The sequence below is a fragment of the Vipera ursinii genome (assembly GCF_947247035.1).
Source record: "Vipera ursinii genome assembly, chromosome: 5".
In the NCBI taxonomy this organism is placed as follows: domain Eukaryota; kingdom Metazoa; phylum Chordata; class Lepidosauria; order Squamata; family Viperidae; genus Vipera; species Vipera ursinii.
Genome location: NC_139518.1, coordinates 15,145,746 through 15,172,192, shown reverse-complemented (window position 1 = coordinate 15,172,192; position 26,447 = coordinate 15,145,746). Strand labels below are relative to the sequence as shown.

General features: G+C 39.4%; 1 protein-coding gene across 1 annotated transcript in view; it reads left to right on the top strand.

Moving 5' to 3' along the window:
* Nucleotides 1-4,770: 4,770 nt before the first annotated feature.
* Nucleotides 4,771-26,447, top strand: part of ECT2 (epithelial cell transforming 2) — a gene marked incomplete at both ends in the record, with an annotated part of 44,559 nt that continues 22,882 nt past the window's right edge. Inside the window, 17 exons of the mRNA XM_083363475.1 lie at nucleotides 4,771-4,900; nucleotides 8,544-8,623; nucleotides 9,436-9,618; nucleotides 11,100-11,189; nucleotides 12,172-12,279; nucleotides 13,770-13,843; nucleotides 13,971-14,101; nucleotides 14,839-14,954; nucleotides 15,126-15,188; nucleotides 15,792-16,014; nucleotides 17,673-17,809; nucleotides 18,477-18,596; nucleotides 19,218-19,286; nucleotides 20,315-20,425; nucleotides 21,568-21,664; nucleotides 23,894-23,975; nucleotides 25,509-25,587. Of these exons, the coding sequence (XP_083219601.1) occupies nucleotides 4,771-4,900; nucleotides 8,544-8,623; nucleotides 9,436-9,618; nucleotides 11,100-11,189; nucleotides 12,172-12,279; nucleotides 13,770-13,843; nucleotides 13,971-14,101; nucleotides 14,839-14,954; nucleotides 15,126-15,188; nucleotides 15,792-16,014; nucleotides 17,673-17,809; nucleotides 18,477-18,596; nucleotides 19,218-19,286; nucleotides 20,315-20,425; nucleotides 21,568-21,664; nucleotides 23,894-23,975; nucleotides 25,509-25,587 (1,893 nt within the window). The remainder of the gene's footprint in view (nucleotides 4,901-8,543; nucleotides 8,624-9,435; nucleotides 9,619-11,099; nucleotides 11,190-12,171; nucleotides 12,280-13,769; nucleotides 13,844-13,970; nucleotides 14,102-14,838; nucleotides 14,955-15,125; nucleotides 15,189-15,791; nucleotides 16,015-17,672; nucleotides 17,810-18,476; nucleotides 18,597-19,217; nucleotides 19,287-20,314; nucleotides 20,426-21,567; nucleotides 21,665-23,893; nucleotides 23,976-25,508; nucleotides 25,588-26,447) is intronic.

The window sequence follows — 26,447 nt, the reverse complement described above, 5'->3', positions numbered from 1 at the left end:
GTCGGCCGAGAGTGGACGCTCGTTTTTTGAATTGGGAGGTGCGGGTGGCGCGGGTGGCTCTGGGATGGTGGCTGGTGCGCGGACCGCGATGGTGCCCTGAACGGTGAGGCGGGCGGGTGGAGGGGGAGCGTGTAGCCTGGAAGCGAGTCGGTCAGGAGCGACAGCGGGACGCGAGGGTGGTGGGGAGAATTATAGACCCTTCTCGTAGCTCCGTGTCCGATTGCAAGCCCTCCCAAGAAGAGGCCGCCCAGCCTTTCTCAAAAGCGGTGTGTGTGTGTGTGTGTGTGTGTGTAGAATTACGACTCCCATAATCCGCAGCCAGCAACTCGTGGGATGTTCTGAAAGAGTCAGACCGGGTTCACCTGGAAGCCAGAAGGCTTTTGTGATAGGCTACGTTAATGAGGAAATTGTCCTCCCTTCATTGCTTGGGTGCACCTGCTTAGGTTATTAAATCCTCAGCGACCTGGTGGATGGGGGGTGGTGGTGCAAATCTGCCCCATTTGGAAAGCTATAGGTTGCGAAAGGAGGCGAGCTTTAATCTCTCATCTGCCTCGTTTCTGTTACCAGTTACTAAATTACTTATATATCAAATTTCTCAACAGCCAATCTCCCTCACAAGAGGGGTCTAGACGGTGTACAGTTTATTCAATATAAAACATTAAAAACTGAATAATTTTAAGATTTGTAATTTTACTATAATGGCATATTATAAAATATTATTGTTATTATTTATTTAACTTATATACCGCCCTATTCCCATAGGACTCAGGGCGGTTTACAGGGCAATTAAAATCATAACATCATAACATACAAAAATTAGAAAAAATTAAAACAATTAAATTGAAAGCCCAGAATTTAAAAGTTAAAAACATTAAAAACCAATTAAAAACCCCTAAGTCTAGGCCCGACAGCTCAAAGAGCCAAGTTTTCAGGTCCGGGCGGAATGAGCAGAGGTCGGAGGCAGTCTTAAGTTCCATCGGAAGCTGGTTCCAGAGGACAGGCGCACCCACAGAGAAGGCCCTCTGGGAGTCACCCGTCGGCTATCCTTCACCGGCGGTACCCTAAGAAGGCCCTCCCTGTGGGAGTGCACAGGACGATGGGAAATTGATGCCGCAGCAGGTGTTCCCTCAGATAATCCGGACCCAAGCCAATATGTAACATAATAGTAATTTGTAGTAATTACTATTAAGGTAAAGGTTCCCCCCGCACATGAGAGCTAGTCTTTCCAACTCTAGGGGCCGGTGCTCATCTCCGTTTCAAAGCCAAAGAGCCAGCGCTTGGCCGAGGACGTCTCCATGGTCATATGGCCAGCATGACTAGACGCCAAAGGCGCACGGAAGGCTGTTACCTTCCCACTGGAGTGGTCCCTATTTTTCTACTTGCATTTTTATGTGCTTTTTAACTGCTAGGTTGGCAGAAGCTGTGACGAGTAACAGGTGCTCACTCTGCTATGCGGCACTCGGGATTCGGCCCGCCAAAGTGCCGACCTTACTAATACTAATATATTAAATGTATATGCTGCTCAACTCGCAGTGACTGGGCAATTTATGCATTCTTAAAAGGCATTTTATAAGGGAAGAAAAGATGGCAGAAGTGGATGGGGTCAAAGAAAAAAGGGGGCTTCAGTCAACCTCTGCAAAGGCCTTTGCAATTTTATCGGTTGGATTTATCATCCACTTTTATTTCATACCATTCAAGGTGGAATAAACAATGCACACTTTTTCTGTTTGGTCTACAAAAACAGAACAATTCTAGTCCTTTCATAGGCATGTAGGCCACTTGGTTGACTTTGGCCCATTCTAAGTCCAGATGAGTAGGTTTCAACTCTTGAAATCACATAAATAGGTTTTCTCTATGTCAATCTGACCCTAGTCTGTTTTTTTCAAATCTCCCAAAGGTGCACTCACAACCACTATAACCTGCTGCTGTGTGTCCTCTTTCTATCCTGTTTCTTTAAGATTCAACTTTCACCTCCAGAGAGTGTCACAGGAAATAACATGCCTTGCACTATTCTGATGTTTGTAGGTACATCACAGATTTGAATGTTAACCAAGGCTTTCCATGATTGTTCTACCAAGTGTTAATCTGTGGCATATTTCTTGACTGCTTGTTACTGTAGATGGTTGATCCCAAAACACAGAAACTGCCACTTTGATATCTTTATTGTCAGCTCTAAGGCTGGTTGTTCTAGCTGTCGCCCGTAGTTTGGTCCTTATATTTTAGTCCCATTTTTTCCACACTTAGTCATTTATTTATATTTATTTTTCAAACTTACGTAGCTGCCCATCTAGCAAATACGGTGACCCTGTCAGTGTACAGCAAAGCTAAAAATAACAATTAAAAAGCCTTTAAAACTATTAAAACACAGCTGAAAAAGAAATAAAGAGCAAAGGAATGTTAATAATAACACAGCAACCTCACCAGTTTAGTTCCTCAGGCTTGATGACAAAACCAGATCTTGAGGGGCTTTTGGAAAGTCAAGAATGATGGTGACAGTCTCACCTCAGGGGAAGGATGTTCCAAATCTTGGTGCCATAGCTCAGAAGGCTCATTGTCTAAGATCCACCAAATGTACCTTCCTAAATGACAGAACCCATAGCAAGCTATTTTCACTGAATCTTTCAGCAGGTAGGCTTGCAGAATCTTTGCATTTTTGGCTATCTTCACTTTACAGCCCAGGCTGTTGATGTTTCTTCCTCCAATTTTAAAACCATCTTCCTATTCAGTTCCCTTAATTAATATCTTCAGGAAATAGTGTGAATAAATAAGGGTTGTGTATACAGAGTAGAGTAACTTTATTGTCACTTTAAATGTACACTAATCAGCATACAGTATGTTAAAATGAAATTTTGTTACACTCAGCTCTCAGAGGGAGAGCCTTATCCAACCCTTTTGCCAACTTCGAGCCAGTCTGTTTTTTCCTGTTCTGATGTACAGTGGCTTCTTGACTTGTTCATGAGGATAATGATATGTCTGGGATTCCTACTTTTCTGAGCACTTTCTGCAGTTTGACACAATCAATACAATCAAAAACTTTCCACAGTCAATGAAGCACATACTGATTCTTTTTAGTATTCTTTGGCTTTGTAAATTATCCGGTGTGCATCAGCAATATTGCCTCATGTTCCTCAACCTATTCAAAAGCCAGTTTTAACTTTTTGGCATCTTTTTTTCCATGTAGGGTTTTAATCTGTTGATTTGATACATTGAGTTGACCAAAAATAAATGACAGGATAAAAATTAATAAAATAGATAATAATAATAATAATAATAATAATAATAATAATAATAATAATAATAATAATAATAATAATAAAGTTGGAAGGGACCTTGGAGGTCATCTAGTCCAACCCCCTGCTCAGGCAGGAAACCTTATACCATTTCAGGCAAATGGCTGTCCAGTCTCTTCTTAAAAACCTCCAGTGTTGGAGCATTCACCACCTCTGGAGGAAGGTTGTTCCACTGGTTAATTGTTCTAACTGTCAGGAAGTTTCTCCTTAGTTCTAGGTTGCTTCTCTCCTTGACTAGTTTCCATCCGTTGCTTCTTGTTCTGCTTTCAGGTGCTTTGGAGAATAGCTTGACTCCCTCTTCTTTGTGGCAGCCCCTGAGATATTGGAAGACTGCTATCATGTCACCCCTCACCCTTCTCTTCATTAAACTACACATACCCAATTCCAGCAACCGTTCCCTATATGTTTTAGCCTCCAGTCCCCCAATAATCTTTGTTGCTCTTCTCTGTACCCTTTCTAGAGTCTCGACATCTTTTTTACATAAAACTCCTGGGGTTTTGTTTAATTGACTAAATATTTGTTAAGGCTTAGGGTAATTTGAAAAACCATGTTTTGTATTCTACTGTTATAGTAGAGCAAGAAATATTGTACTGAGAAATTATCCTCCATCAGATCAATTACACACTTGTTTTATATTGGGCAGACCATTTATAGCTAAAAAGTTGAGCTTGTATTTAGCAAAACATGGTATCTGCAGTTCTACTTGAAAAACACAATAAAAATTGTCCTTTTTACATTATGAAAATACTTCATTCTGAGATAAAATGATGACTCTAAACCTATTTTTTTAACAAATGATTTTTAGCTATAGCTTCAAAATAAAAGCAGTAGGTCAATTTCAGTCTTAATAAATTGTTTCCCTTTACCAGTGGTCCACTATTAGAGGTTATATGTTGTATGTATGCTTCAGAATATTTGAGAGCCCTTTTTTAGCCTGTACCAAGTCTGATTATACTCTTCCATGGAGCTGGCAAGTGATTGCCTTTCTATATCAATGGCATATCCTTACTTTATTCTGGGCTATTCTGCCAGTTCTATGGGTGATGAATTCCAGGGGGCCATATAATTTCCTTCAGCTGGGTTATCTACATTTTTTTGGCAGCACTACAATCTCAGTAATTGTAAGTTATGAAGATACATGTCTTCCCAGACACATTTAAATATTACCTTTAATTCTGCCTTTCCCCTTATTTAATAGGTAATTGTTCAGCTGAGAAATTCTGCATATCTTAGGAATCCTATTGGAGTCTCCATATTGTAATGGAGACTTGAATGGAAACAGCAGTCAGTAGCAGTAGAAATATAAAATGGGGTGGGGGAGGATTCTTTGATACTGGTTGTGAAGAGAAAACCTTAGTAATGAAATGTGAGAATCCTCAAAATTACGGTGTTGCTAACCATCTTAAATAGATTACTTATTGTCATATTTTTGAATTGGATGTTTCTCGTGTAGCTGTAGAACAGAGATGCCATTTTGACCATGACTGAGAACACTACATTCATGTCTGATACAAGGAAAAGCCTCTTGGCAGATTCTTCTGTTCTGGACTCAAAAATTATAGAAAATTCTAAGGAAAATGTATTCACCCCTGATGCTTCTGACTGTAAAGGTAATGTAGATTTTTATTTTAGTGTATTCTTCTCCCCACACTGTACTTTTAGGCTAGTGGTTCTTTCTGCATGTGTTTAGTGCATGGGATGTAAACATTCAAATGCACGTTTGTTTGTAATTTATTTATAATAGAAACCAATGTCCCTAGGCATGAATACAATAAAAATCATAATGTACTCTGTCTTCCCACAAGCTTATACGTTGCATTTATTTATCAAAGTAAAAGGCTTCTATTTTTCTTTTTGGCATCAGAATGGAACCTTAAGGTGCTACAAACTTCCGTAAAAATAATAAATAGCAATTGAAAGGCAACTTAGATATTAAATCATAGATACATGCCATAACTGAATTGTTTTCTTCAGTTAAGAGGAATCAGTGGGGGAGGATGGCTGGGTGATCTGTGAATGGATATGTTCCATAAAATATTTCACTAACAAGCTTTCTCTGTCCGGGCTTGCTATTCAATGGGTAAAGATGGTGAAATCTAGAAAGATTCTAATAAATGTAATGCAAAATATGAAACACGTTTTACAAGACTCTTGGAACAATTTCACGAGTACTGATGATGTTACCTACAGTATTTGAATAATGAAACATCTGCAAGAAGACAACCAAGTTCAAAGAGCACAAGGACCTCTAATCTCAGCAGTGCAGGAGAGGATTGGAGGCCTCACACTGAACCACTGAGTGGATAAGACGCACTACTTAGGCCTTACACTAAGAATAGCTCAAACAAGGAACACAGAGCTTTTGGACTCTGGTGCTGTCCGAAGCTGGCAGTTCAAACCAAGAAGAGAAGTGGTTTTCCCAAGCAGCCTGTCAATCCTAGGAACCCTGTCTTGAATGCTTCCTTAAAACTGGCTCAGCAGAAAGTCCCCCCCCCCGTGGTATCCAGCACAGAGGACAACCACTGCAGTGAGACCAATTCTTTCCTCCTGCAAACCACCTTTCTTGAGAACGGGTCTCCGAGAGGAGTCTGCACCAACTATTGCCGTTTTGAAAAATTTGCTGCTTTTTTGCTTAGCCTGCCCCCCACCCCCAAAAAAGTTAAAAGTTCTAAAGAACTAAACCAGAAAGTCTAGTTTTACAATAGAACTTAAATGTTTGAAAAATGTCAACAGGAACACTTAAGTCTTTTCTTGAAGGCTTGTGCCAGATGAATAATGGAGCTAAGAATAACTCTTCCTTCCGCTTCAGGAGCAAATGATGCAATGCATTTAACTGAGTTGATCCTGGTCTGTGGATGATTGATAGCTCATTGCAAAGGTTTCTGCAGCTCACTAGAAATAACAATGCACATTTCCGATGCAATACTATAGGTAGTCCTCGACGTACTACCATAATTGAGCCCCAAATTTCTGTTGCTAAGGGAGACATTTGTTAAGTGAGTTTGCCCCATTTTACAACCTTTCTTGTTACAGTTGGTAAGTGCATCACTCCCATTGATACATTAGTAACCCAGGTTGTTAAGTGATTGTGGTTTCCCCACTGACTTTGCTTATCAGAAGATCGCAAAAGGTGATCACATGACCTTGGGACGCAGCAACAGTCATAAATATGAACCAGTTGCCAAGCATCTGAATTTTGATCACATGATCATGTGGAGGTCATGTGCAAAGGTCGTAACTGTGAAAAACGGTCATAGGTTACATTTTTCAGTGCCGTTGTAATTTTGAACGGTCACTAAACAAACAGTTGTAAGTTGAGGACTACCTGTAGCTTGTTTGCTCCTTATTCAAATTATTTGGCTGAGTGTGGACCAGCTAGGAACTCTGGTAATCCCTTTTCATGAACAAAAGACTTTGGAGGAAAACCTCTGTAGGTCCTCTCATGGTAGCACCAGGCAGTATGGTTTAATTCAGTGTGTCCGAACCTTGCTTGCAAAGTATTGGCAGAAGTGTGCATCCTACAGGTTTCTAGAACTGAATTTCAATATAAGGCAGGCTTATATCATGGATTGGTCTTGTGCCCCAGTTGCACCTGTTTCTTAATTGGGAAGCTCAGATCCCTGTCACTAATTCCTTAACCACTTCCTGCTGGATTATACTGTCCTGTGTTCTTTGTGGAATTGCTCTTGAAGAAAAACTTGGAAACTTTTAACAATTGCACAACACAGTGGGACATGCAGTCTTAGGTGCTCCAAAGTTCATTTATGCAACATCATTTGCAGCTTGAGCTGCATTGGTTTCCAGTATCCTTCCAGATGCAATTCAAGATGCCGGTTATCACCTTTACAGCCTTACATAGCACGAATTCAGGTTATTCGCAGAACTGTGTATCTGATTTTCTGTCTGTTCTGCTAGACTGAACAGGATGGACATACTCCAAGTCCCCGTTTATCATACAGTGCCATCTTGTGTATCCAAGGAGAAGTGTTCCCTGTCAAAGCTCCTGTCTATGAAACATTCCCCTCCCCGAGGTTTGGATGGCCCTGACACTCTTAGCCTTCAGGGAGATGATTAAAACATTGCTTTCCCCTTAAGTATTAGGGCTGGGATGTTAGGGGAGCCCAAAATATATGTTTTTTTTTAAGAAATATCTTGGTTATTGTTTTCCTCAACTGGATTATTTTATTTGGTTATAGAGGTTTTTATATTATTTAAATGTGGATTATGTGCTGCCCAGTTATGTATTTAAGACAGGCAGCTATATCAATTTTCCAAATAAATAAAGCTAAGGATACGGGTGCAAGTACTAAGGTGATAAGAAGATGGTCACTTTAAACTTGTGATCTGTGTTACTCCAGAATGGTGCAAACTATATAGATGTAAGTATAATATAGATAAATATTCACAGAAGTGGAAGGACTAATCTGAAAACATTTGCTCATATTGTTACTTGTTCCTGAATCTTATCTCAACTTACTGAGTGCATTAAAACCTGAGTATAGTATAGTTATTGAGAACAACTAATAACAATTCCTTTAAGTATGTAGGGGTTTGGGTAAAATCATTACTGGTTATTGTATTTGAAAACTGATTTCTTATTGTCTATAGAGATTCTCAGTCATTCAGTCTTGGTTGTCTCAAAGGTAGCTTTTCAAGAGGCAATTGGACTTAATTTGTTTTTCCTTCCTCATCCTAGAAGCTTCTTCAGTTCAAAGAGCTGGAGAAGCTTCTGGAATGATTTCCCAGAAGAATGGAAGAGTTTCAAAAAGTCTCAAGAAGTTGAAGAGTTCCAAGAAGTTCAAAGAGCTAAAGAAGATTCTTGGATGAGAAGCAAAATGTTTTCAAGGAAAAACAAAGAAAGTCCAGTTGCTTCTTGAAAAAGCACCTTTGATTTCTTACTGTTTTTCATGGATAGTTTCCTTAATTCATTAAAAATGTAAAGCATCCTTGCATTACATAATTCTGTTTCATATGAAAGAGACCAACGGCTCATATAACCCAATGTCTATATGACTTTTCTGATTGCTCACTTTAAAAACTAGGCCTATTGCAATCTGCACCCAGTTGGTTAAAAATATGATTTCTGTTCTGGGAATAAATTTGCTTTTCAGGAAACTTGGATACAGGGATTTTGTTTCTAGGATGTATGTAGTAGACAAATCACCTGTTTTTTTTCCAGTTTCTTCGCTTTTCTTTCTTCCTTTAACCCTTGAAGTTTTCTGTAGGCTGATGATTTCCTTCCTTTCTCAACAGAGGAAATACCCCCAATTGAAACCAAGGTGATTTTAGTTCAGGAAGCTGCAAGATGTGAAAAACTTGTAACAGCCTTAGAGGTTTGTGAATTTGTTTGTTGATAGTAGTAAAATCCCTGCAGCTGAAACTCTGATTTACTGTGTTGTTCTCATACTGAAGGTCTCCTTTCCTATGCAGCTTTAAGACAATGGAAGTTCCATTTATAAGATAATGAAAACTATTTCTGGTGAACCAGAAGAAAAGTAATAAGTTTTATCCATACAATATTGGGAAAAAGGCTGTCTGTTTGCATGCAGCATGTTGCACTATTTGGGATTGGAGTAGAGAGAGGGAGGCCACTATTATCAAAACTTAGTAGAAGGATAAATGAAAGGCATGGTAGAAATGAATGGTACCCTGTGGAAACAGGTGAACAGAAGCACCGATCTGCTTTGAAGTTGCTCACATGCCTGCTTTGGTTTTTGATTTTACAAAACTTTAAAAATTGATGAGTCTTATACTGATGATGGAGAATTTAAATTAGATAGGTCTTGTTTCTATTTGGGGAAAAAATAAGTCATATGTTTGTGTTTGTCCCACAGCTCAGCACTCAGAAGCCTAGTTAGATCTTTCATTGGGGGAACAGCATAGAAAACCTACAAGAGTCATAGTTAGAACGCAGTATTGTAGGCTAACACTGCATTCCCACTGTCAGGAGTTCGATCCTGACCAGCTCAAGGTTGACTCAGCCTTCCATCCTTCTGAGGCTGGCAAATTGAGGACCCAGATTGTTGGGGGCAATATGCTGTAAAGAGAGGGCTGTAAAGCACTATGAAGCGGTATATAAATTTAAGTGCTATTGCTATAAATAATGTGTTATTTATAAATATATATTTATATTGGAACAATGCAGGATATTAAAGTGTCTTACATAAGGATGGAATTTATGAAAACGTATGATGACTCTGAATCACCGGATGTTGAGGGTGTCTTTGTACTATCAGACTTTGAAGGTCCCATTTTTAGTAACTTGTACAAGGCAGACTGCAGGATCCTTGGGCCCCCAGTGGTATTTCAGTGTGCTAAAAAAGGCGAGGTAAGAAAATAAAAGTACATGGGAATTGCTACCTTTTAAAATATATTTTATATATCTTGCGAATACGGTTGATAGCTTTTCCTGTCATTGAATTAAAAACACTTTTTTTTACTTGAACGTACTGCTATTCTTATCAGAAGCATATTTAAAATAATTTACGCATAAGCAGAAATAGCAAAACTACACTAGAACTACCAGTATGGAAATATAATGAACTCTAGCAAGTCATCAAAAGTACTGAATAGACATCAGTATTTGTTCAAAAAAACTACAGTTATTTATGAAAAATGGTAATGTCTCCAAATGTCTAATAACATGAGCTTTGAGAAATATTTAGTAACTTTGCTGCTGGGGCTGTGTGAATTGAATGTAATTTGCTGCAATGAGGTCCTTGCTCTACAATGTCAGTATGATTCATCTTTTTGGGGTGTGTGAGAAACACATTTCTCTTTGAGATGCTTCATACCATACAAAACACCTTCTATTCTAGCACTTTCTATAGGCAGAAATGGGCTTCTGAGGGCATGCTATTATATTGCATCCCTCAAGGCTTCATTCTTTCCAGTATTTTTTAGCATTTAAGTGAGCCTGCTGGGAGAGATCATCAGGAGTATGGAGTTGGGTGCTGTCAGTTGGCTGATGACACTCACTGTACTTCTCTGAAATCTTCAAATAATGACATGGTACTCAGAATGCTTGGCTAATGTCTGTAATGGGCTGGATGAGAGATATCAAAATGAAATTGAATCCAAGCAAGATGATGTACTGCATATTGTCAGGAGTCATAAGGATAGATTTTCCCTGTTCTGAATAAGTTCAATTTTTTTTTCCTTGAGGCTTCCAGATCAGAGCCTCTTCTGATTTCATGGACTGAAATCCAGACAGTCAGGAACAATTTTGGTTGGCTTTGGTTGAAATAGCAACTTTGTCTTTTACGGGAAGAAAATGACCGTAAAATGGTGGGGCCTATGCTGCTAACTTCTGTCTTGTCAGATGCTTTCCATGGACTGTCCTTGAGTCTAGCCTGGAACTGGCAACTGATGCAAACCCAACAGCTAATTTGTCTTTGGGAAAAGCAAATGGAAGCCACATCAGACATGTGTTAAAAAGTTGGCACTGTCTGTCCGTTTTTTTCTTTGCAAAATACTAAGTACTCATCTATAAAACACCGTGTGCTTGAATTCAGCCTATTTGAGAGAATACTATGGTCTTGTGACAGCCTAGGATTAAAACTTTTCAAGGGTCTTCTTTGGAATATATCCGAAGAGTCAAGTGGCATACAAGTCTAATAAATTATTGTTACTGTTATTAGTATTGGTATTAGTATTATCCCTCCTGAATTCAGAGTCCTATTTTCTTAAGGCCCTGCAATTGCACTATATCAAAGAGGCTTTTGGTTGTGGCTTTTTTTTGGTTAAAATAAGTTTAATAAATAAAAAATTGAAAATTTTGGAAATGGTATTAATCAGATTTCCTTTCAGCCTCTACCCTTCGCGTGTCGTCCATTGTACTGCACAAATATGGTGAATCTTGTGTTATGCTTCACAGGATTCAGGAAGAAAGATGAACTGGTAAGAATGTTTTCTTTCTGCCAATTTTTACTAATATGTTTGATGTGAACAATTGGGCTATTAGTTAATATTTAGACATTATCTTCAAGCTTGGCCTTATCTGGTACTGGAGCAGAGCTTCAGAATTTGGAAACAGAGAACCCCTGAGTCTTTCACTAGATCGATCTGATCTAACACATTCATTTGAAATGGATAAAAATTAATTTGTTGGGCTTACAGAAGGCAGACATGGATTTTAGATTCCATTCAATTTTTTTTAAAATTCAATTGATAATATTCATTAGATTATAAAAGGGTTAACTTCACATAAAGACAAACATCATTTTGTTTTGAGTTTGGCTTTAACATACTTGTGTATTTGGCAATTGTAGTTTGTAAAGCGTATAAATCAAGCCAATTTGTGATTTAGTCAAATTGTCACTAAAGAAGCCATGATTTAAGATGATGTAGGAATTCAGACTGAATTTATTTATTTTTATTTATTTATTTATTTATATTTAAATTTATATACCGCCCTATTCCCGTAGGACTCAGGGCGGTTTACAGGGAAAATTAAAAGTTAAAATACATCATATACAATTAAAAACGATTAAAACTAAGATTAAATTAATCCCTGAACTTAACTAAAACCCCATTAATTAAAAAATTAAAACCCCTCAGTCTTGTACAGCTGTTGTGAAGCTTAAGTTTATCTAGGTCAGGGGTAGGCAATCTTGGCTCTTTTATGACTCATGAACTTCAGCTCCCAGAATTCCTTGAGCCAGCATGGCTCAGCTTGGAAACCTTTCCCTTTTCCCTCAGCATGGCTGGCTCAGGAATTCTGGGAATTGAAGTCCACGAGTCATAAAAGAGCCAAGGTTGCCTACCCCTGATCTAGGTAAACCAGCAAGAGAAATTACTCTGAAGTGTAAATGACATCCTTGCCTTGTCCAGCAGCAATTTTATTTCAACATGTTCAACTGTACTCCAATTTTGCTTTTAGGTTAAATTGGTGACCTTGGTTCATCACATGGGAGGGATTATTCGGCGGGACTTCAGTTCCAAAGTTACACATCTGGTGGCCAACTCTACACAAGGAGACAAATTCAGAGTAAGTGAATTTCAAATTTCCATTAAGGGTTTAAGTGAAGATTTTCTTTTTGAAGATATCAGAATATTTATTCGGATCATTGTGGATAACAACAAACACAAGTTTTTTTTTTAAAAAAAAGAAATATATTTCTGTAATTCAAGGTTTTGAAGCAATGAATGGGTCTAATAGCAATGAATGGGTCTAATTCAGGGTCTAATAGTGAAAGCAGCAAGGGGATACAGAAATAGACTTTTGATCAGTGGATGCCATCTTAAAATGCTGCAGTGATATTTATTTATAAACCTCATATGTGAGTACCTGTATTTTGACATAAATAGCTTCTACTTTTATGAATGAGGGAATCTTGCTTAGAGTCTTTCTTCCTTCTGATCAACTCTATGATTGTGAGGAAGGGAAAATAAGGCTTCTTTTGCAACTCTTCTGATAGTGTCTAAAACACATTTTGTGCAGTTAAAAGTGGTCATGAGCATTACGTTGAACAGTGCAAGAATCATTTAACGCTGCTAGTTATATTGCTACATGGCATGCTAATATTTTGTAGCATGTTTGAAAAAAATGAATAGAATCTCTATGTTAATTTGATAATTTGATCACTTGTAATCCATCGGGGGCAAGCTCATGCTATCCTTCAGAAAAATGCAGCAAATACCCTAATATAGCAAGCCAGTGCCTAAGAATTGGCTGTGGACAAGGGGCATCTCATAATTGGGTTGTAATCCTGTTTTGTTTTGTTTTTTGGACTTTTTCCCCCAGTAAAATACATTTGTTTACAGTGTGCTGTTATTTAAATGCCTTTAATGAGCAAATTTGTATTTTATGTGATTGGCTTTCCATTTGCAGTATATCAAATAATTGTTTTCTTTAAAAAAAGAGATATATGTTAACTTCATGTAAGGCTGCATAATAGTGTTACTGTGACTCATACAAATATAAGAGATGGTAGATAATGAATGAATGAATGGAAAATGTGTCCTCAAAACTTAAATGAAGAATTGTAACTGTTCTATGTTCCATGTTTCTTATGTGGATTAATTGATTGCTTTAACAGCTAGAGCATATTGGTTTGCAACTAAATAAAGCTGTTTATAAGTGTAATTAAAATCTTCTCAATAATTTATATGTGCAGTTGAGATTTAAATGCAGGTTGAAGAGACAATGTCAAACTTCTGGTGGTCATAAAACTACACTATAATTTGATGTTACTTTTGAATTGCTCAATTGTTGGACAGGAGCGCCTGAGTTGTATTTGTAATACTTGTTTGTAAAGTACAGATTTGTTCCCAAATTGCCCTTTTAATTTTTTACATCATTAAGACTTATTGAAACCCAGACTCATTTAATCTCCTGCCACTCTATTTTTGTTATAAATCTTAAAGGCTTTATCAAAAAAAGGATAAGAAGTTGAAATAGGCATATGGATCTGTATCTTCATGCAAGTGTTAACAGTGCTTTTAAGTGAAAGGGTTGTTCCTTCCCTTGATTTGCAGGTAGCTGTGAGTCTTGGCACTCCAATCATGAAAGCAGAGTGGATTTATAGATCTTGGGAGAGAAGAAATGACATGTATGTATGATCTTTCCTGTATAGCATTCTTTAAGCTTGAAAGCAAATATTTCAGAATAATAGGAAATAAAATTTAATACAGTTGCCTTAAATTCATTCCTTTCTCTCTGTCCTTTCCCTCTTTTAGTGACTTTTGTGCTGCCGATGAAGAATTTAGGAAAGAATTTAAAGTTCCACCATTTCAGGACTGCATTTTAAGTTTTCTTGGATTCTCTGATGAAGAGAAAAAGAACATGGAAGAAATGACAGAAATGCAAGGTAAATATGGGTGCAAAATTCGGTCTAATCCATTCTTTGTTTTAGCCAACCTGTCCTGTTAAATTATGGCTAAATTTGTGTCTCACTCTAAGCCACAGCCTTACTACTATATGGCTTTCCTAGACATATGAACTTTCCATTGTAACTGACACCACAATCAATGTAGACATTTTGTATACAAATTTCAAGAGTGAGGTTTTATTAAATTTTATTTATTCTTAATGTTTATATAGTATAGCAGTTGATTTCTATAATAAGAAATCTGGTAACAATATGGCTATTCCTGATCATGGATTCATACGCTTCTTGGGAGTTCTTGATGCTCACTGAACTTGGTTGTTTGCTTGCAGGCATTTCATTACCAGACTAGGTAACATCTTCAGTGCTAGAAGGGAGTGGGGTTTGCTGTATGTTTATGTACAGTATTTGGTTTAGACAGCTATTATCAGCTGCAATTGTTACGTACAGTTTTTGTTTATAAACAGAGCAAACCTCCCTTCCTTACTAGAGGATGTCAAAAGTCTACATCTACTTAGACTAATAAGCTTTACATTTCTTTTGTAACTTCCTTTCTAAAAAGCTGCATTGAGCAAATCTTAGCTTTGATGTTTCATAACTACATTGTGATGTTTCTTTACAATAGTTAGCTTTTTTATTTGCTTTTATGCACCGTTCATAGCAGTAGATTGCAAAAGAAATGATAAAATAACAGGCAATTGATTACTTTTCATCCACAGGGGGACAGCATTTGCCTGTTGGTGATGAACGCTGCACTCATCTTATAGTTGAAGAAAACACAGTAAAAAATATTCCATTTGAGTCGTCTCCGAGCCTTTTTGTTGTAAAGCAAGAGGTCAGTCTAAATATAGTACCCTGGATTCTTAAACGCATTTGTTTAATAACATTTTCTGGCTTTTATAGGTTTTATAATGTAAGCTGTGCTCAGTAGCTATTCTTAACTGTGGAATGATAGATAATTGCAACGGCTTGAATAAATGACAGAAAATATTTTTTCTCCCTCTAGTGGTTCTGGGGAAGCATACAGATGGATGCCAGAGCTGGAGAATCAATGTACTTATTTGAAAAGGTATGCTGCTATGCAAGAAAATGGAGAATTTGGGGGAGAATTGGCAAAATCAGGCCTAAATCTCTCAAATGTGTTTCCCGGGTTAAACTTGCAAGGAAAAATAATAACAATACAGGTAGTCTTCGACTTACAAGAGTTCATTTAGTGACCATTCAAAGTTACAATGTCACTGAAAAATGGGACTTATGACCATTTTTCACACTTACGACCATTGCAGCATCCTCATGGTCATGTGATCAAAATTCAGACGTTTGACCAGGGGCTCACATTTATGACGGTTGCAAGTGTCGTGGGGGTCACGTAATTCACTTTTGCCACCTCCTGACAAGCAAAGTCAACGCAAAAGTCAGATTCACGCGACAGCCGGGTGACTAACTCAAGAAGTGTAGTGGTTCGTTTAACAGCTGCGGCAGGGAAGGTCGTAAAACGGGGCAAAAATTCACTTAAGTGTTTCACTTAGCAACAGGAATTTGGGGCTCGATTGCGGTCGTAAGTCGAAGACTACCGGTAATAACTTTGAAGGGCAAGAAGTGATCATCTGTACAGAAGCTGGGCTGTAAAAGGGAAACAGTTCCTAATCTAGACATCTGTCTTTCGCTATAGCCAGAGAGTCCCGAATTGAAGACCTCGGCCTCGCTACTTTCTCTAAATACTCCCAGCAGCAACCGGAAGAGACGGCGTTTGAGAGAAACCCTTGCTCAGCTAACCCGAGAAACGGACATGTCTCCCTTTCCACCTCGGAAACGGCCATCGGCCGAACATTCCCTTTCCATAGGATCTTTACTTGACATTTCTAACACCCCGGAGTCGAGCATGGCTAATGGAGGTATTGCGGAACTATCTTTGTATATTTTTTATTTTTGCAATGAAAACAAAACACCGCTGGATCGTTCTGCCCATATGAGTAACAGGCTTTTTCCTTCTCAAACTGTGCAGGGCAGAGGCTAGAATTGAGGCACCCGGAGAAAGATAGAGAGAGAGGCACCTGTGATGTCCTTAGGCTTAGTCGGATGAGGAAGAGATGCTGCAGAAACTCCAGTTGTATTTCTTTGGATAATGTTTCTTGTAAAGGTTACATAAACTCCTTAGACAGTCTACAACAAACAGCCGAGGCAACTAGCAGTAATATACCTGTAAGCCTAGTTAATGGAACACCTCAAATGAATCTCCAAAAATATTCTCTTTTGCCAATGGAACATAAAATAAATCGTGTCAGCTTCCATTCCATCCCGGTTTGGAAAGATGCCTTGTGTCAACAACCTCCAGCTGTAAGCAGGCTGAGAACTTCACACGGTGACGGTGGGTTTGACTGACAGTGTTTTTAGGTAGAAAGGGATTGTTTGCTTAGAGTGCAGAACTTAAGGGACAATTTCAGAATGGGCATTGGATCAGTTTGAGAATCCACTTGTAAATCAGCTTTCTCCCTGGAGATGTTTTATGTATAAATTAAGCATTTCCAAGGAGCGCCAGCATTCAGTGATAAAGGGTTTGGAGGCTAAGTTGTGGAGGCTGTCACAAAAAAGTGGGTATTGACTTCTTTTCTGAGGCACCAGAGGGCTGGAAAAGAAGTAACGGGTGAAATTCATTAAAAAATGAGAACCAACTTAGAAGCAAGAAGAAACTTTCTGACAGTGAGAACAATTAATCAGTGCAAGTAGCTTGCCTCCTAGGGTTGTGAGTGTTCCATCACGGGAGGTTTTCAAAAATAGATGGGACAAGCATTTGACCGGGATGATATAAGGTCTCCTGCTTTGGGCAGGGTTGGACTAGAAGACCTCTGAGATCCCTTCAAGCCCTATGATTCAGTGATTCTCATGAAATGCAGGAAGTTAGAACAACAGTCAGCAAAAAGGCTATAAGTACAGCAATATCTATATATATATCTATATATCTATATATGTGTGTGTATATATATGTATGTGTGTATATATATGTATGTGTGTGTATATATATATATATATATATATATATATATATATATATATATATATATATATATATATATATATATATATATATATATATATGACTGTTGATGGCAATCACGGTTGGGTAATTGGATCTGACTAGTAATCTGAATCAAATTCAAATGTCAGTTTCACATTTGGGTTGCTAGCAGGTAAGCATTACTTAGATGTTATTTGGAATTCATAGCATTATCTAAAATTCCCAGCAACTAATCTTGCAGCAAATTGTACAAGTTCAAAGCTCTCTAGTTGTTTTCCCCGATGGTGCTGATATAATAGTCAGCAGTTATTTCGCCGAGAGAAAGCAGTCGACATAACTGCAACATCACCTGATGATATTGAAGATGACCGCTGCCTTCAATTTTTGGTGTTCTGGGCAGTCATTAAAACTTGTACTGTACTCGGCCCCAGCTCATCTTCAATTGGCCTTTCTATTTTAAGAATGTTTCCTAGCTTACGTAGTAAGTTTCCTGTTTTTTTTAAAAAAAGTGTCATAGTATTTCTCCGTCCTTCGCAGAAACGCCTAAATCTTGTGCAAAGCCATCCAAAAACACAACTCCCTTTCCTTCAAAGCAATCCGCCAGGTGGCAGGTTGCAAAGGAGCTGTATCAGACAGAAAGCAACTATGTAGATATCTTGACAACTATAATCCAGGTAAGTTGCTTCATTTACTGCGTTATTTCTTAAACTGATGCTTTAAGTGACTTTGTGTTATGACTGATACTGCAGCAACCAGTTAGAGATGATTCCTTGTGCATATTTCAAGAGTCTCCTCTTAGATACGACGGAAGAAGAATATAATGATAATTTCCTTGCTTCCTTCTTTGACCTCAAATCCACTCTGTGCTGTTCTGGAGGAGCTTCTAAGTCCCTGGAATGAATGGGGGGGGGGACATGATGGAAGAAGGGAGAACTCTCATACCCTTCCATACATGTTAACTGAGGCAGTTGCTAAAGTAGAGCTGCTTCACTGTCAAAATACTTTTGGTTTCTGTTTAAGGAACAGATATGGTCATTTATTCATTTATATTTTTAAGAGAGAGAGAGAGAGAGTTTCATGGGGACAAAAGGGATGGGAAAGTTAATTTATCAAGTTTTGTCTGACCCACCAACATACACAAAACACCAATGCGTGTATGTAAATACAGTCATTCTACCATAGTCCACGTATAATTTGCTAATATTAATTCCCTTTTTTTACCACCCTATAATCTTTTAATTCTGGGTACAGTTCGAGTTATCAGCTCCATCCAGAGCTGAGCGCATGGACTGGCCGGACTGCTTTCATAACATTGCTGACCTACTTTTTTTTTTCCTTCAGGTCTTTCAGGTCCCTTTGGAAAAGGAAGGACAGCTCGGAGGCCCTATTCTTGCACCAGAAGAAATCAAAACAATATTCGGCAGTATTCCAGATATCCTTGATGTACATATTAAGATAAAGGTGGTACCATTTTAAAACAGTCTATATTGTGAATATTATTTGGCTCAAACACCTTGTTTGTGCCGGCCTTGGAAAAAATACCTTAATATTTCTTCATGACCTCATTAGTAAATAAGAAAGGAGAAGAAGTGGAAGTGGCTCTGGTGTCATCATACTTTGTTAAATTCATCTCCTTCCTTTCTTCCGGCACCAGCAGTTCTGTAAAGTGGACTAGGTTGAGAAGTTGTGACTGGCCCAAGATCACCGGTGGCTTCTATAACCACCTGAAACCACTCCAGCATACAACCCCAAAATCTTGTATAAATAACTTTCTAATATTTTGACAGTTTGCTTGAGCACCAATAGCTGATTATTCTAAATCTTATATTTTGCTTTGGAGCATTATGCAGTATTGGTAATGCTGTTGTTTCATGGCATCCATACTGACGGAGCATCCTGATATTCACTTGAGTAAATATTAAAAACAAAGTTTTTTCTTACTTTCCCCTTACCCTCCTCTCCTGCTTCCAAGCATCGCATTGAACGAAAATTCATTCAGAAGTTCAGACATTAATGTAGCTTGCTTTTTTAGAACTACGAATAATTGCAAATGAATAGAGTGCCATCTTTTTGTTATTTTAGGAAGACCTTGAAGACCTTATGATAAACTGGACTGAAGACCAAAGCATTGGGGATGTTATACTTAAATATGTAAGTTTTGGTTTTTGCACTAGCTACAAATTAATGCTGTTAGTTTATATATAAAGTGGACCCTTCACGCCTACCCCTTGGTCGTGTGAGGGAGCCTTTTGTCTTGAAGGCATTGGGAGAACGCAGTGTAGCTCTGCTCTTTGTATTAGTATTATTAGGCAACATTTGGACGAGGGACAACCTATTCATGCTTTTAAGTTTACCGAATCATGAATTTGTGTTCAACAGAGTTAAATCACTTTCTACAGAAACATGATTGCAACTGTACGCTAATGATCCTTAGGCAAGGGCTTGCTTGTAGTGTGCAATAAAGAGAATTGAAGTTTATTAATCTGCAAGGATCTGGGATGTTGCATAAGGGTAAGCTACAGAATAGTTTTAGAGGGATTATTGGCAGAGCAATGTGCATATACTGCCCTGTGCTTTTATGTCTACTTGGGCAAGTGTAAGCATTTATGCATTTGCTTTGCAAATATGTATGGGTGTTTAGTGGAAGGGACGCGGTGGCTCAGTGGGTTAGGATGCTGAGCTTGTCGATCAGAAGGTCGGCGGTTTGGCGGGTCGAATCCCAAGTGCCGCGTAACAGAGTGAGCGCCTGTTACTCGTCCCAGCTTCTGCCAACCTAGCAGTTCGAAAGCACGTAAAAAATGCAAGTAGAAAAATAGGGACCACTATGGTGGGAAGGTAACAGCGTTCCGTATGCCTTTGGTGTCTAGTCATGCCGGCCACATGACCACGGAGATGTCCTCGGACAAGCACTGGCTCTTCGGCTTTGAAACAGAGATGAGCACCGGCCCCTACAGTCAGAAACGACTAGCACGCACGTGCGGGGGAACCTTTACCTTTACATTTATGGGTGTTTAGTAGCAGGTTTAAAGAACTAACACCAGCAGAGGACAGCTTTACCAACGGCTGGGAGCTACTTCAGCAAACACACTGGCTTCAAATTGCTTGCTGTGAAGCACTGGTATTATTTAATTTTTCAACCACACATGCATGTTGTAAATAAAAATTTGGGATTCTTTCAGTCTAAAGACTTGGTGAAAACCTACCCTCCTTTTGTGAACTTCTTTGAAATGAGCAAGGAAACCATTACCAAGTGCGAAAAGCAGAAGCCCAGGTTTCATGCTTTCTTAAAGGCAAGTATTCATTTGCTGGTTCTAATGCAGCGCTCTGTCTCCTGAAAAGGGTGCAGTTTTGAAACTGAAATAAGCAATTAAGACTTTGAGCACCGTGGAAGCCCAAATATGCTAGAATGCCGTCTTGGCTGCTGCTAATTGGGAAAGGTGCAACTTTGAAATTCAGAATAGGTTGGTGGAATAACGCCACACACTTTACTTTTGTGTAAAATATAAATAGCACCTGATCCTAATGTGTTTTAAAAGGGCATAAGCTAGATTGGCAAAAGTTTCTTGTTTCCGCTTATAGAAAGAACAAAATTTTTCTCTGTCGAGAGCTTACAGTCTTAATGTAATTGTTGCTTGGAAACACAAGCTATCCTCAGGCAATTTTGGTCATCAATACACAATTAGCTCCACTCTGAGTCTTCATTTTACTTTATTTTTCTTTTTTCCTGTGATTTTCACAGGACTCAATTTAATAGGCCCAGCAGAATAAGTCCTGCAAAGCTAATCTCTTCCTATGTGTACATCAGAAACCAGCGCAAAAGTTAAAAACGGATGAACTTTGCGGCTATTAAGCTGGGGGGGGGAAACCTCCCCCCCTCAGTTTCTCAACCTTTTATATCCAGAACAACTTTGTTAAAATATTTGGCTCCATGCCAGATTATAGCCACTCTTTTGCCCATCTTGTTTGCATGGAACCTGCGTAGACTCAAAATGGTCTCTTACTATTGATCTGGACCTCTGGCTCAGTTTTTAAAAAAAGTTTCTGCTTGCTTTATTTGTTTGTTCTTGCCAACTTTGGAGAGATGAGAGCTATTTAGGCATTCCATTTTTCTCTTTTGAATAGGCGTACTCAGAGTAATAAAACAGCCCCTACTACTCAAATAATTAATGGGGAATTAGCAGTGAAGAAAGACGTGGCTTTCAAACTATTGATTTAGTCGTTTTTACATAATAATTTAGTAAATATCTTCCAGCCAGGTTTCCAGATAAGCAATTAACAACCTATGTAACGTGTCAAACTTACATTTTAAAAAACTCAGTGGTGTATAAGCGTGGGAGACACTGACATTGCAGAGATTGTTTTTTTTTTAAAAAAAAAAGAAAGAAAAACTGGTTACTTTCTAGAAATAATGCTACAACTTCTCTTGCAATAGATAAACGAAGCTAAGCCAGAATGTGGTCGCCAGAGTTTGGCAGAACTCCTTATCCGGCCAGTACAGAGACTACCCAGTGTTGCCCTCCTTCTAAATGGTATGTTCAGAAGCTGGTTTGACCAGTGATCGAAGTAATTGGTTACCATTTGTAGATCAAATCAAATCTGGCTATCTGAAGCAGGGCTTTTCAACTTTTTCACCCATTGTACCACTTTTAGGATATGGCAACATCCGAGTACCACTAGTCGCCTAGCAAGGTGTCAAAAACTTGATGACCCCCCCCCCCAAAAAAAAAGGGAAAAAAGTGATGAAGTACAGGTAGTCCTTGACTTACAACAGTTCGCTTAGTGACTGTTCGAAGTTACAATGGCACTACAAAAAGTGCCCCTCAAGCCAGAGCCGAGCAAGATACCTGCCTGCCCGCCTGGCGGCGCTTTTCCTCCTGTCCGAGGTTTTCATTGTTGTGAACATTTCTGTTGAGGATTGGCAGCGTGGGTGGGGTGAGGGGGTGTTTGATTTTTATTCGCCTCATCTGCTGGGTGGTTGCAGCAGTTTGGGTCACTTCACATGACCCTGGGACACTGACCGTCATAAATATGAATCAGTTGCCAAGCATCTGAATGTAAATCACAAGACCCGGCAGATGCTGCAACATTCCAGCTGATCGGCGCTTCATCTGGGCTCAGCAGAAGGGCCGGGATCAGTGCCGAGTTCCAGCTGGAGCCTGGTGCTGATCCTGGCTCTTCTGCTGAGCCCTGACAGCCCTGCAGCTCCAGCTGTCTCTCGCTCAGGCTTGTGCGGTGCTGCCACTGGTTCAGCTCATTCCCCTTCCCTGGTACCACTTTTCTAGGATGGCCCTGTACCACCTGCCAGGTGCCAGTGTACCACAGGTGGTACCCGTACCACTGGTTGAAAAGTCCTGATCTGAAGGACTGTCTCTTTCCGGTTACATCCACCCAACCCTCTAGAGCGGGAAGGCAAGGAATGTCGTGGCTCCCGTCTCCTAAGAAGGTACATCTGGCAGGACCCAGAAGAAGGGCCTTCTCTGTGGCAGCTCTCTCCCTTTGTAACATCATCCCCACACTTCGCAAGGCCCTGAAGACCTGGTTTTGCCAACAGGCTTGAGGAGCCCAGAGTGGGATGGAGCCCATCAAGCAGCTCGTGTGATTACTTCTTATCGCCAGAGGGGTGGGGAGTTATTGTTTTTATTCCTTTTATATTGGTTTTTTTGTATTGTTTGCTCAGAGTCACTGAGAGTGAGTGGGCAACCATATAAATCCAATGAAGGGATGATTGAGGTGTAATTTTAGCTCTTTTCACTGAGTAAGTCCAGCAGGTCTGTGAACTCCCTTAAAAAAAATGAACTAGAAAATATATTTTATATACGACAGGCATATGAAATTTATTTAGTCTGCTTTAATTTTAATTTTCAGCATTAATTGAATGGTAAGGTCTATGAACTATACTCTAATTAAGATGGATAACGGCACGTAACGTAATAGCCACTTCAGATGCTCTTTTAGTATGCGGGCCCTGAAGTTCTCTGTCATCAGGAAACACAGAAGCTATTTCAATTCATTGCTAGCTTAAGCCAGGTATAATCACTTAGGCCTAAATTGCATCAGATTATATACTTTAAAGTAGTACAGGGCTGGCTTAGTTATAAAAAGAATGTGCTTAATGTGAAGTCCCATAATTGCTCTTTAAGACTGACTTTAAAAACCCATGGAAGAATACATAACTGCAAGAGAGAAATGATGGTAAAAAACAGTTCATTTAAACTTTCAGAAGTACATTTAAAAAACAGGTTTGGTATAGTTTTTGCTGTAATCCCATGCTCAAGAGCCCCCGCCCCGCGGGAGTGAGATCAAATTGCATTTGGTAAATATTTCAATTTTTCTCCACTTAGGAAAATAAGTGTATGCCTTAAAAGTCAATAGTTGAACAGCTAAGGTTGAAAGATTTCTGCCTCATCAGCACTCTAATTTCAATTGGTAAATTCTTGAATTCCAGTACCCTAGATTTCTGTGGTGACACTCAGAAATGTCCACTTTTTTAAAAAAAAATTCCATTTATATCCCGCCCTTCTCCGAAGACTCAGGGCGGCTTACAAGCTTAGCAGTAGCCTTCATTCTATGTATATGCCTGCTTATAAGGGCTTTCACACACACACCCAAGCGGCATTATTACAAAGTCAGCTTAATTGCCCCCAACAATCTGGGTCCTCATTTTACCTACCTCGGAAGGATGGAAGGCTGAGTCAACCTTGAGCCTGGTGGGGTGTTTTTATGCACAGTTGCTCTGTTTCAATCTTTCCTCATTGCAGACCTCAGGAAACACACTGCAGAGGACAATCCTGACAAGGCCACCCTAGAGAGCGCCATTGAGTCATTAAAGGAAGTGATGACGTAAGTCCGAGGACTCTAGTTGATGCTAGTCTCAAAATTAATATAACACATGATTAGGGATGTTCGAAACATTCTGCGTCCAAACCGTTCTGTGTGTGGAACATGGGGTTTCGAGTGGTTGGTTTCTTCATCAAAATGTTGGGGTTATTTTCTTTTGAATATGAAAACTGGAGAACAGAAGACAGAAATGTCAAGCCAGGGAGACGGTCATAAGGAAAAAAAGCCAAGACTGGGACTTTTCCTTGGTGATGGTATGTGTAGACATTGGCAGCCCTGGGAAAGAGGAGAGAATATGAGCAAGCTGGTGGGATATGCTGAGCTTAGACCATTGCAGGAAGGAATGGGTGCACTGGCCATTACTTTAGTGGCTGAGCGGAAAAGAGAGAGGGTGGGTGGGAGAGCTCTGGGAACAGCGTTCCCCAAAGTTTCCGGCTTTGTGGGGGGGGGGAGAAAGAGGGGATGGTTCTGTGCGAGCGGGCATCATGCATGCGCAGCTCCATTTGCAGAAGCGGCATGCACGCGTGCCCGCTGTTAACACAAATGTAGCTGCATGCACATGCTCGCCTGCTGCTCGCACAAATGCAGCTGCATGCGATGCTTGCCTGCTGCTTGCACAAACGGAGCTGCACATGCATGCTTGTGCGCTGTTCGTGCAAGTGGAGGTGCACGTGCTCGCCCACCGCTTCCGCGGCCTGGTTCTGAACGGGCCATGGCCTAGTACTGGGTTGTGGCACGCGGGTTGGGGGTCCCTGTCTTAGAAGATTGGAGGTGGGTAAACCTGCACAGTGGCTAAATGGGGATTTGAGGGGCATGGCCTTTCTTATTCACCATGAAAAATATCCCCAAGATCCTATCAGATTTTGTGTTGACTGAAAGAGAGAAGAACCAATGTGTTCTGGATTTTGTTTTTGCTTAGCTATAGCCAACCTGAAATGGTTGTATAGGAGTTCCAATACTTGATGGCTTCAAACCTAAAATTGTTCGGTTTCTATTTTGCCCATAGCCTTATAAATTATCTTGGAAGTAGTATGCATTGAGTTGTTTGCCTAATAAACTATATGGAATGCATCAGCAAGCTCTGTGCACTGATAACTCCTTATATTTTAGAAGCTGTAGGTGGTTTTCATCTTGATATTTCAGTCCATGTAAACCTTAGAGTCAGGTTGAAGATAAGGACCTTAGGTTTTCCTGGAAACTCACAATTTCTAATCTCTACCCTTCAGTAGTGTAATGAGGGATACCTTATTTCATAAGAGGCTTCCAGTTAGTTTTGAGGAGAATTATCATTTCTTAAGATGCTAAGATATGTTTTCTGTATAACTTGAAGGAATGAAAGCTGAAGGACATCACTCAAATCAATGCTGAATGATCTGTTCCATGGAAGGCTCACTGAATCTCATATTTTAAAACAGAAAAGGGGAGAGCAGCTAAGGGAACTCACACTTTTTCCATCATCAGCTTAAAAATTTTCTCAAGTTTATATTTGTCCCACATTTTTCACCAGTGTTTTCCCAAACTTTTTTTTTCTTTTAGACATATTAATGAAGACAAAAGGAAGACTGAAGGTCAAAGACAGATTTTTGATGTTGTTTATGAAGTAGATGGTTGCCCAGTAAGTAATGGTGTCGTGCTCTGCTACATTTTACAAAAAAAAAAAAACGCAATGGGGAATTGGAGCAAAATGGAGAGTAAAAGAGGTGCATGATTCCAAATTTGAGAAGTGGCGGACACCCACAATGGTTGCTAGAGTTTTTGTGGGATGTGCCTTTCTATTCTCAGTGTGTTTTGCCGAGCGTTGAGGGATCAGGTACCCAGGCAATTGGTTCTTTTGGATCCAAAGACAATAACTGCACCTGTAAGGGATTTTCAGCTTTAATATTCCCAGGACACAGATTTAAAAACATAACAACCCAAGCAAGATAATACCCAAATCTCTTACAAGCTACCAGGAGCATCTTAATAATGACGGCAGAGGTATTCTTCGGGCAACCAGGTTCCACAGTACCCAATGCTACGTTCTGTATAGAAGCTCCCAACAAAGAACCACAACCTTAAGGTTTTTTTTTTATCAAACCCTGGCACCATGATTTCATGGCCCTGCAGATTGCCTGATCAGGAATCTGTAAAGACCTGGCTTTGATTGAGTGGCACTTGACTCTGGGATGGGAATTGAAAGTTTTGAGATTTTTACAGGTTTGCTGCTATGTGAAAATTCCACCCCACCTTCTGTTTTATTTATCAAGCAAGAGTGGAAAAACAAGCAGGCTAGCTTAGACTTTTCTTAATATGAAGAGGAAATCAAAGTTATGTTATTAAACTCCTCAAAATAACAACGAACGTCCGCACTGCCACTTCCCAGTGGTGTAAAATTCCATACGTGGAAACATTAGCAAATATTCAATTCCCTCTATCTGGCTCCAAAGCAGACTCATTTTGCTTGACCTACTATGGCCAGGACTCTTCAAATGCTAC